At 43.4% G+C, this 15,552-nt stretch overlaps 1 protein-coding gene across 1 annotated transcript in view; it reads right to left on the bottom strand.

Moving 5' to 3' along the window:
• Window positions 1-15,552, bottom strand: part of CTNNA1 (catenin alpha 1) — a 112,056-nt gene that overhangs the window by 25,454 nt on the left and 71,050 nt on the right. The window contains exon 10 of the mRNA XM_032196655.1: window positions 6,480-6,572. Within this exon, the coding sequence (XP_032052546.1) occupies window positions 6,480-6,572 (93 nt within the window). The remainder of the gene's footprint in view (window positions 1-6,479; window positions 6,573-15,552) is intronic.

Here is a 15,552-nt window from a genome sequence, read left to right as displayed (position 1 = left end):
ACATTTGGCAATTGCAGGGACATATTCTGTATCTCAGAGCTCCTCAAAATTCTGCCAGAGCACTGTGATCACAATGACTCACTGAAGTTGTACAAAGCAAAGAATCAAACAGGGACATTTTGAGACTATCCAGAAGGAAATGAAGCATGGCAAGAAAGCACACTATTTTTATCGGTGCTTTGTTTCATGTAGCAATTGCAATGTTCAAGTCAGCCCAGCGCTCGGTAGCGTGGTTCCAGCCAGTTGCTTGGAGCGCCTTTCCTCTGCCTCCAGCACAGCCAGGGCTTGGCAGCTCCTGCCCTGAGATCTGCGAGGCTGGGGATCCAAAAACCTCGCAGCTGATGGCTCAATCTGCACCTCACATCCTCCTGGGAAGAACCTGCCGCCTTCCTCCTCGCTGAAACTAAAGATCGAAGACAAAACCTTTCGGCCCCCCATCTGGAAGAGTGACAGGAAGGCCTGAAGGAAGCTCTTGCACGCTGTGCTTTCCTAGAGAACCCTTCTGAACACTGGGCTGGCACAGCCAGAGGAGGAAACCTCACCTGGCAGAAGGAAATTATTGCCTATTTATTTTGCCTTGCAATCCTCACCTCTTGCCCCTTAATGTCGTCTCGGTGCACACAACACCCAGAAGCCATGTAGCTCCCTGGGTCGGTGGCTGCAGGCACTCATTTCACTGTTGCCTCAGTATTTTTATAGGGACTTTTGATCTTTACAGGGCACTGTTCCTTCTGCACTGGCTTTAGGGTGTTGCTGTCCCACAGCAAGAAGCACCCAGCCACCTCCCCCCTGCTCACTGAACACCTGCTCTGCTCAGTTCAAATATTTGGGATTTTTTTTTATTTGTTTTGTTTTTAAATAAAGATCTTGGTGCATCAACTTTCTTGTGGCCATTTGGGTAATGAGGTGGAAAAGTAGCTACATGGCCTTCCAATTTAGGGTATTTTACATTTGTAGAAACAAAACCAAACCAACCCCGAAGCAACCCAACAAAAAAAACTGATAAAACGAGGAAGGGGGAACAGAAGCAGAGGGAGCCCAGCCTTCAGTTCGGCACCGAACCAGTTCGTGCCCTGTACCTCCAAAGCTGCCACAGCAGCCGAGCCCAGCTCAGGTGGATGCTAACACCGGTATTTTTCTGTTAGCTTACTGACAGCTTGTAAAAAGCTGCTCATAACTTGATTTTCCACACCCTAAGTCCCAAAGTTACCTCCAGCATCCACCCTCCTCCTGTCCCCCCTCTGCTCCTAGTTGCATTTTGCTCCGAGAAGGAACACGGGCTGTGAGCAGGACATTTCAGTCACTTCCACTTACATCCAACCCCGGGCTCGCATTCGCATGTCCGTGTGCGCTAACCCTCTCTGTACCTCCATACAGCAAAAAGCACTCTGCAGAGACTGATGAGCTGAGATGCCTGGAAGCAAAACACACAGCAGATTGTTTTGCACTTTCGCCAGCTTTAATGGCAGCGACCAGCAAGTGCCTGGATGCTGAGGCACCAAAGGGAAAAGTTTGCTCCTGACTTCCAGTTCTGCGCTCCTGTATATGAGAGGTTCTCTGACCACTTTCCCTTCCTGTGGTTACTTTAGGTGTCTACGCAGAGGATGCTTGCTGCTGTTGGTCACTGACAGGCTTTTACTGGAATAACATGACCTTTTCCAGTCTAGCTTCTGCTGCTGTCAAAGTGATTTTCTATTTATATCCTGTGCATGCATAATTATCCTATCAGTTTCCTGTATAAAGAAAAGCATTTTCTTTTGTAGCTGAAGGCTCGCATTATAATACCAGCCACTGCTGAAGCTGCAAGAATGTTGGAGGCATTTGTCTTGGTGTCCCTTTGTGCTGCTTTGTTCTGTGTTTCACTGACTTGAAGCAATGAAGCTTTGGGAGTTTCAGGGCACGATGTTTTTTCTGGAAGATGTTCTGCTACAGCACTCCCCACATTACACCGTGCCAGTGATGAAGAGACACAGTCCTTACCCACTGACATGCCTCTTACCTCAGAACTGAATCCCTTTCTCCTATCATTGATTCTTTTAATGTACATGCAGAGAATCAGTAACTGCTCAAGCTTCTACTATTATTCCTTGGATGGCCACCCCTGTCCTGTGGTGGTTCTTCACAGGGAGCCTGCACGGCACAGATCTGCACCTAAACGTTAACTTTTCAACAGAAGTTTTCATGCACTTTGGAGCCTCTACACGGGACTCCTCATATGCTTTTGCATTTTGTTTGTCTGTGGCAGTAGGTGTGATCAGCATATGTAACCATCTGCCTCATCAGAAATCTATACGCAGCAAATTGCTTTTCAAGCTTTTCCAAATTGGAATGTATGGATGTGGAACAGCAGTCATTAAAACAAGACATTAATATGAAAAGAGCCAATTTATTTTTTTTTATTATTTTTTTTAATAAAAAATGTAATTTAATGCAAGAATCATCGGAAGCCTGCTTAATCGGTGCCACTCACTGAGTGTGCAGGGTGGGCGAGCTGCACCAACTGCTGCCTGTGCTACAGCAGGCATGGAGCGAGCACAGAAAGCAGAGGTGGAGACGGTGCCTGGTGCCCTGGTGAGGCAGCCTGTGGTGCTCAGAGCCACCCTTGGTGCCCTGCAGCTGGGAGAGCAGGTCCCAAGTGCCCGTGCCAGGGAGCTGTGGGTCCACCCTGCTCCTGCAGGCTGCCACCCAGGGGATGTTGGTCCCAGGGGTGCCAGGACCCAGCCTGTTCTGGAAGAAGCAAGCACCCAACCGACAGAAGCTCTATTCCATAATTATTTTCTGAAACTCCCGGTCGCCTACAATTTGGCTAGGAGTCGACAGATGAACTTTACAGAGGCTTTAAAGAATGCGAAAGTCAACAAATAGCTGGTAGAAGCAGCTGCAAGTGACAGCAGACTGTCACATCAAAAGGATGGAGCAATCCTTTCCCTTCAAGAGCTATACTGGGGCATTTTCACTGTTGCTTTCTAAACACCTACAGCTTGTATGATCAGAAAGACTGCTATGGTTAAGCTCTCTTCTCAGACATCTTTAATTCAAAACGCTGTTACAAAACAGCTTTCGCAGGCTCCCAAAGCAAGTACTTCTTGGAAACAGAACTCAGAAGCCAAAGTTGCAAGCAAGGATCCAGGTTTTTGAGTTGAGATAAACAAAATCTTTCACTAATTTACCATTGGCAAGCTCTGTGTTTAGCAAGAAGGCAAAGAAAACTTCCCCCAGCACTCTGCTAGGCAAATGGAAGCACAGGCAACTATTCCAAGTATTTCGCAGCAGTACTTTTCCATTTCCACTACGAAAACATCTTAAATGTTTAAAAAACAAAATGCTTAGCTGTAATGATCGAGGACTTTTGTTCCTTCCTCCTGACACACCGCAGACACACCTAGCAAGGCACACGGATGCAGGAAGGCAGGTAAACCCTGGGGGATGCTGGAAAAAAGTCCTTTCACTTCCACAAGCAGATTTTCAGCAACACATGCCTTCACAAACAGAACTCGGGCTGGCTTCCAAGCCAAAGCTTCACAGAGCAGCACCAGTGCCCCCCGAGCGCTGCGTGATTTCTCCCCTGCACGCCCAGCCTGGCAGAAGCGACCCAGCGGGCTACTGCAGAGCACGCAGCTCGTCCTAACAGCCCTTCCCGGGCCATCAGAGGAGGCTCTAAATGCTATATTTAGCCTCCAACTTTGCATTTGATTCCCTGCTAATTGGCTGGGGACTCGCAAACAGCAAGGATGATGTTACTCACACGGCTTTTCTGGAGGAAACAACGATTTGCAGCAAGCCACACGATCCCAATTTAACTGCTTGCCGGTGCAGTGACTTTTCAGACCATTTTCTGCACTTTTTTGCTCAAAGAATTAAATTTCAAATCTGAGAACGTCTGAGCCCTTAGGTGACAGGGGCAATGAATGAATTCTCGTCTGTACCAACAAAACTTCCAAGCTTTGCCTAAAGAAACAGTTTGAAGTGTTGCACATTCCTTACTCCTGCTGCCAGCTCTGGAAGGCTAGTTACGGCAAGGGACTGACTAACTGCTCTGCCCGAGATACAGCTTTTATAATTAACTCTACAGATTGATTTCTGCAGAAATCATTCTTTAACCAGGAGTTCCCTACTCCCAGAATGGCCTCTACACTGCTAAGCTATTTAAGAGGTTACCTGGGAACTTAATCAAGCGCATTAAATTTCAGTTTCATCCTTTCCACCAGAGCAATGCCCTGAATTAAATTTCATACGTCGTACGTCCATGTGATATTGATATATTCGCTTGAGTTTCAGAGTGTATTGTAATTACTGATTGACTTGACTCATTCTGAATGCAGCATCTTTCTGGAAAAATACCATCTAAGCAAAAAAAAAAATGTAGATAATATTGGAGTAAATTTGTATTTTATGCCTAATTCACATGTTTGTCACCTAGAGAGATCCAAGAACAAGCTGTGCTTCTTGTCAGAAATAAACTGCTAAATAAGCATATAATTGCCTTTAAAAAAAGCACCTCACTAAGCTGTGTAACTAGAAGCATTTAGAGATTATACAGAATGATCAGAGTTTGGGGGTGATCAGCAACACTCAGTGAGGACAAGTGTGCTGTATCGCTCACGCTGGCATTGCACTAACTCCTGTACTGTTAGGAGAAAACACAGATGCCATTTGTAAAACAGTTTAAACAAGTGTCCCTAATTATCTCAGGATTCACAACACGTTTAAATACTCCTAGAGCATTAAACTATCTATTGGAGAACACATAATGTAACATAAAAGCGTTCTTTCAAGTACTAGGAACATCTATAGTGTCATTTACTGATCTCTTGGTGACTACCCTAAAATCAAGGCAGACTGCACTGTGGAGCAGTAGAACTGAAGGCTTGGAAACTCAGCCATGGACCTTACATAAGCCCAAACCCATCAGTTCTAACCCTCCTCACCCGTTTATAGATAATCAAAGCTTCCAACACATCCTACATGTGCTAGCACAATCCCTGAAAACAAAGGTTAACAACTGCACTTCAGTCTTTGTGACTACTGACTGTAGTTGATTATTTCATGTTGACTTGATTACGACGGTAATTTTATAAAGGTGACAGACCACTACCCAACTTGAATATGTCCCAGAGGCATTTAGATTCAAAGAAATCCTAACTTTAAGATGCTTATTTTCAAAAGCACCAGCATTCATTTAGAGGAACATGCATTATACTCCCATATTCTTGGAGATAGATAAAAAAAATTTATGTCTAGCCTGGTTAGCTTCTTTAGGAAAGTGCAAGCCCTCATACCAAGTATGATGACTTTGACTTTTAAAAATCTATTTCTTATACATGCTTTCTTCCAGCTCTAAAAATTGGGACCTTTACTTTTAACAAGCCATATATACCACCTGCCCTGGATGTGGGAGGACGGTAACAGCACAGCTGATGCACCGGTCCCAGGGTCTGATCCAGGAGTGCAAACCACACAAGTCCACCCCAGGACAACAAAAGGTCTCCTGGATAGTATTTAATGTTTTATGTTTAGGTGCTGATCTTCACCTATTTAATACCTATTTAATAACACTGATAGTAGAAAGTAATAGGAAAAATTAAACTAGTCCTCCTCCTATGTGCACCTACCTATAGGTAGGTGCACACATCTCACTTCCTTTAGACTGATTTCAAATATATATATCTATGGGAGAACTTGAATAAACTCCAAATAATTCTGAGATGATGAACCTTATTTTCATTAAATGACATTTGACAACTTCTGAGTACGTATTTTCCATTAGCATCCAGTTACCAACAGCAGCTAATTTGTGTGTTTTAGACCTGAACTTCCTGATGCTTTTAAAGACATAATCGCAAGAACTGACAGCACTCCGCAGTCTTCAGGGGTTCATTCAAGTATCTAGTTGTTGACATTTAAAACATCAGTAGTATCAAAATGAAAGAGGATAGCCTAGTTCTTATATAAACCTAATTTCCTTCGTGCCATTAAGAAGTTATTAATTAAAGGATAGTCTCAGCCAGGTTCAAACTCTTCATGCATAGCCAGCTTCCTCTGATCCTAGTCTATCAGGAAGGTTTTTTTGACATATTTACAATCTACTCAGGAAAAAAAAAAAAAGCAATTCATCTTATAGCATATATCAGAGCAGAGGTAGTGTCTTCACAACACATCTTCCCACAGCATGAACGTGCAGAGTAAATCACTGAAGCTTCACTGGGTTGCTGTCTCGGAGGTTACCAGAATACTCAGGCACAAGGAAGTTACAGTTATTATGTGAAGAAGAGCCAAAGATTCATTCTCATCACTAATGACTTTCTGTCAAGTAGTTCTAGATTTCTAAGTTTTGATGCATTTGATTTACTACCCGCGTTAAGGAAAACACCAAGTTCTGCAGGCAGACAGGTCCGTAAAGGTACACCAAAGGCCAGCACTGTGTACGGCGCAGGCCCACTCGCCCAAACAACCTGGGCGAGCCGCGTGCTCTTTGTTACCTGGGGACACAGGGCCTCGAGCTGGCTGGCTGACATGCGGACCAACTTCACACCTTCTTCGTTATTCGAGATGGAGCAGGCCAGGTTAGCAACCTGTGTCAGGGGAAAAGAAAACAGAACAGTTAGAACTGATTGTTCTTTTCCTCTATAGGAAACTTTTTACCCCCCCCCAACAGTGACCACTAAAATGCAAAGTGTCCACATTGATTTGGTTTTAACAAATTTTGAAATCGCTAATGACATTTGTTCTGTCTCGAGCCATAAAACATCAGGTCATAAAACCATAGCCATACAAAGAAGACAGAGATTTGTGTTACCACCATTTCAGCAAAATTCTCACCAGTAAAACAGACAAGAGCGTCACTGGCAGCACTTGAAGTCACAGTGAAAATGCCCACTCCAATTCAGGAGCGAGACAGCAGCAATCACACAATTAAAAAAAAAATCCTGCTCCAATGCACCTCGGGATTAAATCTGATGCTTGTAACTATATGGAAACTCAATTTTTCTTAAAAGATTTCTACACCCTGCTGCGCATGAACCCTGCAGATAGGCACACCAAGCAATTCACGTGTGCAAGCGGTGCCAAGGTGCTGCAAAGCTCAGGCTTTGTGCAGCATCAGCAGAATGGTGCACGTCAGCTACAGGATACCGGTGTTTGAACACACTGCTTTAAACTACTTGATGCACTTCTTATTTAGTCAAAGGCTGCAGAATCAGAGAGGTGTTCCTCCAGCCCTCCATTTGTGCTGTGCTTCAAACAAAGGCACGTGCTGGTACAGGTGATTTGAAGAGCCATCCACAATCCCCTAAAATCAGAATAGCATCTCGTGATGCTACAGCTTTACTCCAAAACCTTGACCTGCTGCACAGCAGCATCCCTAAGTAGGGCATCTTGAAACAGAGGACCTTTTGTTATCAACTGCCTTTTAAGAGTACACAGGATGGGGACAGCACAGACTTTTTTGGTAATTGGAGATGTTCCTCATATTGGAGCTACTCTCAGGGGAAGGAAGTCTGAACTAAGTTACGTTTCGTGGCTGACAGGTGAATGACAAGCATGTTATTCTGAGCCATTTGAAGACAGAGCTGTAAAAATAGTACGAAGTGAACTGAGATGAACACTGAGTACTGTCCTTTCAGAGACAGAGCAACCTGCAAAAAAAAAAACAGTAAATGTGTTGTAGAAGCCCCACTGTAAACCAGCAGATGCTCGCCAGCACCAGTGAACCAGATTTCTCCACGTCCTTCTCTCCATAACCTGGGAAAATTCCATCCTCCCTCTAATTAAACCATCCTGTGCGTTCGTATTCAAGTTGCTTTGAAGTAGTATCGGCAGCTACAGCGTATGCTTTCCCCCTCCCCAAGTTGTTCCCTTTACAGCAGATGTTCCCACACGGAATACATTACTGTCCCACCAACCACATGCCAACATGCCTGCACACTCTTTCATCAATTCCGTTATTAATTTTGGGACCACGGCAAGTTCCCATCGTGAGGCACGCAGCATCCTCCTCCCCCCAGAGCCAAATCAAGTTACAGAGGCTGTAAAACTGTCAGCTGTCAAGACGAGAGGTAGGTTTCCAGCGCTGAACGGCTCAGTAAACAGATGCAGTGGCATATATTTGGATGAAAACAAACTGAAGTTGAGAGAAAGACTATGCAGCATCAACACGCGGCACGCGGAACTCGGCCAGCTTTCAGATATCAGTGCTTTACTTCCCAACTTTCTTTTCCACCAGCCTGCAGAGAAAAGACCTCCATATCTCTAGGTGAAGCTGCTGCAAGTCTTGAGCTCATTGCAAGGTTGTGCAGCTAGCGCCCAGCTCACCAAAGGCTCTTTTGCCTCTCCTCCGTTGGCACGTTTGCTGCAGCCCCACACCCTGCTCCCCTCTGCAGGGCATGACCACCGACAAGCAAACAGTAACAACTCGTCAGGAAGGGATTTTATTTTGAACAGAGGGGTTTTGTCTTCTAGATTTGCTGTATCTTAAATCCCCAGTTCACAGCGAGCTGCAGTATATTAAGCTTTTGTTTAGAGGCTCAAAAATAAAGAGACAATAAGATGCCATGATTTAAAAGTCAAATAAAGATTTTGTTGTTGTTTTAAGCACAGGTCATATTTTGGAGAAATACCAGTTTGCCAATACTTTTTATGGTCCATATTTTCACGTCATTTCTGCCTCCCCGGCAGCAGTTACAGTTTCTAGAAGTGAGAAGAACACAAAGCCCTATTGACTAGGGGCTGAATAAAAGCTACATTGAGGCACTACAAAATCAGCCTCTCCGCTATCTGGAGATGTTGTGCTCTCTCTCAAGCCAAGTGTGATGAATCAAGCACAGAGAATCCTCGCTCTGTCTGAATACAGAGAGGCAAAGAAGTTGGTAATTGAGTGTCCCCGCCATGGTACTATGAAATTTTGCTTTTTTGCACAGTCATTTTTGTACAGTCATTTTTCTCCTGAATACCTCACTGATGGCAATTCTTCTTTAGAAACTGCCCGACTGGGACTGCCAACCTTCATGAAAGAAGTGTGTGTGCTTCTGTGACTGAGCTTCTTTGGCAGTTTAAAACAATCCAGTTGCTGGCTGCCATATCCCATCCTACTTCTGTGCCTCCAAATCTCAACACTTCATTTCAGCATGCTAGTCCAAGAGAAAGCTATTCGCTCTGGCAGATTAGCTTCCCTGCCAGATTAGCACGCAAACGTCCCAGCAAACCATTTGCTGAACACCAGACCAAAGGCGGGGACGTGGGGATGACTTCAGAGCGCAATGGACCGAGCCCTACGTCCACAGCAATGCAGCGCTTACTGCACCCAGGGGCAGACGCTCTCAATCTGTTGAAAGAACTCAAACCTCTTAAAATTCAAACATTAAATGCTATTTCAAATTATTAATCAAGTCGCAAATGACATTACAATTACATCTTTTAAATCGTCGTTAACTATCAGGTGCTCTATGGCTTGAATCCTGAAAGGGCACGTACCAGCTGCAGCGGGTGGCTCTACGATTAAGAAATTGAATTTTAAGAGTATCCAAAAGCACAGTTCATCAATAACTCCTGTGTGATGTTTGACAAACAGCTTCAAACTCCCTGTCAGAGGAAAGGATAAGGAACTCCCAGCCAGTTATCTGGCACGTGCACATAATACATAGAGTTTTGCAGCCCAGATGAAGATCAAATGTGACTAAATTTGTTCTAAAGCATGCAGAGCACCTGGAGATCACATATATTTCTTTCAAATAAAACAGAGCACCTCAAGCAAACAGAAGTTCCCTTTAAATCAAATGGAAATGAAATAGTTTTTCCATCTCGCCAACAACGTAGCTGACTGACATAGTAAGTGGTCAGATTTGATTTAGAAAGAACACTTGTGCTTGAGAGCAAAATAGCAATTGAATTCCCGCTGCATTTGTTCATTCTTACCATTCAATATCATCAAGCCCCTTTACATAAGCACTGCTGGCACAGGCATCAAAGGAGACAAAAAAAAAAAAAATTGCAAATAATGTAATCAGCCATAATGACCAATTTCTTGAAAGAAGTTAAAAATACATAGGGAGATGAGGACAGGCTGGAGAAGTGAGAGCGAGGCAGCTCAGATACCTCTTGCAGCACAGACAGACCAAATTAAGAGCCTCTTTTTGATGCAGTATGAAGCCTCTAACAGTGGAGTACACAGCCACCTCCCAGAGACTGCCTCACATACCCTAAAGGGCCGGACAGACCCCACACAGCTGCAGTTTGGATGGATGAGCTTCAGCCCAGCCCAAGGACAAAGGCGCTGGGCAGCAGCAGGATGCACACGGGCACAGCCACGTCAGCGCCGCTCCTTGCTACAAACTATGTTAAGGAATCATGCCGAGTGAAACCCCAAGCTGGATGAACTGATCTGCTTTTGGAACTCAGATGTGATTGTTATTAGCGATGACACGGGAGCACTGCGAGACAAGGGACGCCTTTGGAGGCAGCACTGGTCAACCAATTCCTCCCAGCGGCAGGCCCGTGCAAAGGGTCAGCCAGAAGTCATTAGCAACAAGATATGTTTCCAAAATTAAAAAATAGAGAAAAATCACGCCATCTGTCACAGAGATCCCATCTTCAATTCTAGTTAGTTTTCTGCAGAATTTTCTATTTTTAATCGCGAAGAGTCCTGGTATTTTTACAGCAATTTTTTCCTCCATTAGCAACAATTTGCCCGCCCACGTGTGTGGTGCCGGCTGTTCTAGACAATTGCCTCCTCTGACATTAGGAAGGTTTCACCTTTTTCACCTGAAGTTCTTTTAGTTATTTATTTTTTTACCTTAAAGTCTGTTCTGATGCCAGTTAAGGAGCTGTGTCTTCCAGCAACACAAAGACTCCAGCAGCCTCACCTCCACGAGCTTGGGATCATCGCCAACCTTCTCAATTACACTCTTGGAAATTTTGAAGAAATACAGCTGCAGCTTTGCAGCAGTTAAACTGCCTCTGCACTGGACATCCTAGCTTAGGGAGAGGGGTTACTTTATACAGGACTGTTTATTAAAGTCTTAACAAAATGTTTTTTCAATAAAAGACAAAAAGCGCAAGAGAAAAAAGGAACCATAACCTAACACATTAACTCTTCTTTTTTTTTTTTTCCCCCCCCCCAAGGATTTTGAAGGCTGATACTGAAAACTTGCATTACAATTTTTGCTTTGTGCATGTGGACTGACTTCAAAGCAGCAGCACCGAGCTTCTCCTTGCTTACAGGTCGTATTTTCAGCACAACTTCTTCAGCAAGCCAAACGCACCACGCGCTCTGAAGTGGGTGCTGCATGCAACCAGCCAGCAAGCGTAGCCCCCAGAAGGCTCTGTAGTGTTTGCTGTTCCATAATTTACTTCAAATTGGCAGAGCCTGCCCCAGCCACACGGCACCGTTATAAATAAGGGTTATATATGGCTATGCAGGAGACACTAATTGAATTTAAGAGTCTGACTACTCTTGCTTTGAAGCCACAGTTGAAAAAATACCATTGCAGAGTTTTCAGAGTCTTCCTATGGAAAAAACATTTCACATCAACCAGTATCCTGTCGCAAGCGATGCCCACAAACCCCAAGCAAAAATAACACAAAAGCCATGTTCCTTTATGCACAGGTGATTCAGGAATTTCAGTAATGTGGAAACAAAGCTTTCAAAAAGTGTCCTTTCACTTTTTAATTTCTGATTAAACTTCAAAATTTTTTTATTTTTTTTTTTTAACTACAGTTTCTCTGGGAATCCAAATTCCTGCTTTTACAAGCTAAAATTGCCCACTTTAGATGATTAAAAAAAAAAAAAAGACAAGCAGCCATCAGATACTTTCCTCTTGAGGACCTGCCACAGAAAAGTATATCAGATGCTCACAGATTACATGTGCTGTAGCTGAAATTTTTTTCCTCCCCCATGTTAAGAAAACAGTGCAATGCAGGATGGTCAGAGCCCAGAAATTCATTTAACTGCAGGAACAACTGTTCTGGCAAATGTGGCAACTGTATACTTCCAGAAGAGATGTGTAAATTATGCAATTTCCACCTATCTTGGAAATAAAGGCTTTTATTATTCAGCAAGTCCCTATATTTATTAATTTGTTTATGTACCACAATATTCAGGATGATTCAAGAGAAATGCAAGCATTCTAACGCCCAGCCCTACAAGGTACTGTGTGATTGAGCTTGCCCTCTGCCTACAGCTCTGCGAGTGCCCCAGTTTTGCAGAGGCACGGCCAATTAGGAATTAGGCAGAGCAGCTCCACTGCTGGTGTGTGCGGAGGGATGGCAGCGAGGACGTCCGTCCAGGTCCGCAGGGACTTGGAGCAAGTCACCAGGAGTCATGCTGTCAAGTGCTCCGTGATTTTATATGACTTAAGTAGTTGCAAGTGGCTGCAGCTCCGTAGCAGGTGCCTTGCAAGAGATTGTTGTGGGCACCAGTATCCTAGTGTATTAACTTAAAATAGTAAAGGCTTTAAATAAAACAAGCCACATGCACAGAAAAACTCCAGACGTAAAGCACCGTGGGGAACGATGGACTAAAACTGAGATAAGGGCTATTTCTAGAGTGCTGCAAACTCATGATTACTCTCGCGCAGAAGACGATAGCAATTTCAATATCAAGTTTTGTTATAAACACATGGTTGGGAAATTTAACCTAGACGGAACAAAACTGGCAAGCAAACTGTTTTCCTTTTTCATTCAACAGTTCACAGGCAATGCGGAATGGGGGTTGTGAACAACGAGCAATGGTTGTGCTGTGAACTTTCTGCTCTCCATAATTTGGAAGCATCCACGTTATATTTTCACAGCAACCTTGCTCTTGAGATAAAATCTCAAAACTTACATACTGTAAGCTGTGTCTGGGTGTATAAAGATCTAGTTAATGAAGAAAGCATCCCGTTTGGCTCTCAACCCAGATGAGCTGTCTACAACTGCCTCACCAGCTATCCAGTGCTGTCCTGTGAAAGCCCTGTTCAACACTGGTGAGCATCTTCCATACCACAAGAAAACATCTTTCTCCAACAGTCAATCTCACATGTTGCCAAAGCTGCACAGAAAAAGGCACTTTTTCATGTAGTTCTGGAAATAAAGTGGTTTTGCATCATGACAAACTGAACTGGGCTCCATTAACAGAGCAGCTAGCACAGAAGGGAGAGCGCTTCTCCCTCTCTTGCAATTCCCATTTGCAATCAAAGAGGGTGGAAGAGGTGTGCAAAGAGGTGTGTATCTGCAGCATAAAACACACAGTAGGAATGTGCTAACTGTACAGTAATATCTTTATTCCCATCCTGGTAGATTATCTTTTCTACTGACCTGACCTAGAGAGCAGAGCTGGTAAAGGAGAACCAGTGTACGACGTGGGCACCGTGCCCCTCGGAGCTGCAGCTGGAGCAGCAGATGTAACGATTGGCACGGGAGCTATTCCTTCCTCAAACAAACAAGCTAAAGTGATAAAATGTTGTTATAAGCACAAAACACATTAGTTACACAAGCTGATCTGAGCTACCATGACAGAAATCACACCACTGGTATGTAGCGCGGATCTGATCCTAAGCAATAGCAAATCCTCACCTCGGATGCCTCTTAGCAACACAGATGTTTTTCTGTAAAATCAAACCATTTCTAATAGTGCTATCTGGACACTACCCGGATAAGTATCTTTATCCGAAAAAGCCTCTGTGTTTATGAAACTGGAAATCTTTCCTATCTCGCTTTGCTTATCGCTCAGGATACTGTGTTATCATATTACCGAAGGTTTCCAGCTTGATACCTATCGTTAGCTGTTTAAACCAGTTTTTGGTGATTCAGCCACCTGCTTGTGGCAAATTTAATGGGAATTATAAATACATTATGCTCTTGACGAAGGTGACAAAATACTAAGAGGAATGAGCTCTACACAGACTTCAGGCAACTCCTTGATGGCACTACATGACTAATAGTCCAATATTGCTAATGAGTAAGATGATGAAAATCCAGTATTGCATCAAGGTTTTTAATATATTAAGAATTAAAACATTTATGCCACATCTATAAATATTGTACCCAAAAAGCTATTTTAAAACGCTGTTCAAAATCCAAAGACTCAAATATCTGGATAAGAAAGCAGTCCAGGACTCCAGTGCTTTCTACCTACCTCTGACGCCATCACACCAACAGCACCCATGCTCAGCCATGCTTACATTTCCTGACAGCTTTAAGGGAATTCCCCTGCCCTACCAAATGCTGTTTCCAAAGGAAGAAGGAAGAGAGGAAATACACAGCTGCTTCTAGCAGGGTAAAAGGACATTAACACAGTTTTCCAGACCCTAACATCACTCACCTCCAATTTCTACACCCTTGGCCCAAGAGGTTAAGGGCCAAGCCCCTCACTCTCAGCAATCACACGGATAACGTAACGACTGTCCCTGGGGAAAAGGAACAGCAGAGATACCTCTCCTCCAGGGAGCAGTAGCTAACCGGGGTGATTTTCAAACAGAAGAACATGTATCCAAAACCCAGTCACTGTCCAGATACATGAGGGTTTAACTTCTTCAATCACTTCACCCCTCCATTAGTTTCACTGTTAGATTGATTACTTTGCTTCTTGTATGTGTATTTGTGATAGAATCTAGGTAGTAAAATTATGCTGAAGTCTCTTATTATTCTTTCCTCCAGATTTCTTCCTACTGGATTTTCAATCTCCACCACCATTCCTCAAGCCCTATCATACGTAATTTGGTGTAGCATGGAACATGGGCTGAAAAAAAAAAACCCTTACAAAACCAAAAGTCACCCTATTAAAGGTCACTTCATTTTATTTATGTATACTGGATTAAACTTGTACACGCAGTTTTGTTGGAAAATTAACTTTTTTTTTTTGCTGAGGCTTTCCTACTTTACTGATTATGAATGTGTATAAGGAAAGCATGTTTTATGAGTAAAACTTAATTTATTTATGAATTAGTTGACTAATCAAATGAACTTGCAAGGGAAGTGCATCGGTTCTTGAAGAGTGTCAGATTTTAGAGGGCATATTAGAGTTATGCTGGTCATTTACTGAAGACATTTGTTTTAAATTGCTGCCAAGGTTATCCATAGACAAATTAGAGAAAACGTGCTTGTTCTTTGGAAGAGCTATTTTGCTGTGTGTCTTAAAATGGGAAATTACTCTCAAGTCGAACCAACTCTGCCTCTCCTCTCCAGACCACAGCACAAGGACATTTCTCTTGCAATACACACTTATCTTCAAAATAAAAGCAAGATGATGACAAACTTCATTTTGCAAATTTTCTCCCCCCCCTGTAAATTAGCTCACTGAAGAGGAAAAACAGGAGCTCAGACACCATGGTAATGACTGATAATGAGCCTAGCCTGGTAAATGCCAAGCTTTGAGACTAATATACCCCAAAATTCAGAAAAGCATTTCACGTCAGTGTTTGATTTGGGTGTCAAGGGCTGTGCACTTTTCTCCCAACACTTGTTTGTCTTTCAGTATTGATACATACCTCTAATGGCAAGCATGAAGAAAGGATATTTAAAGAATGAGCAAAGCCAGTCCCCTCCCGCCTCCAAAGATGCTGGTTTTATACACTTTATATA

This window comes from Aythya fuligula, chromosome 14 (genome assembly GCF_009819795.1).
Source record: "Aythya fuligula isolate bAytFul2 chromosome 14, bAytFul2.pri, whole genome shotgun sequence".
NCBI classification, from domain to species: Eukaryota; Metazoa; Chordata; class Aves; order Anseriformes; family Anatidae; genus Aythya; species Aythya fuligula.
This window is presented reverse-complemented; position numbering and strand designations above follow the sequence as displayed.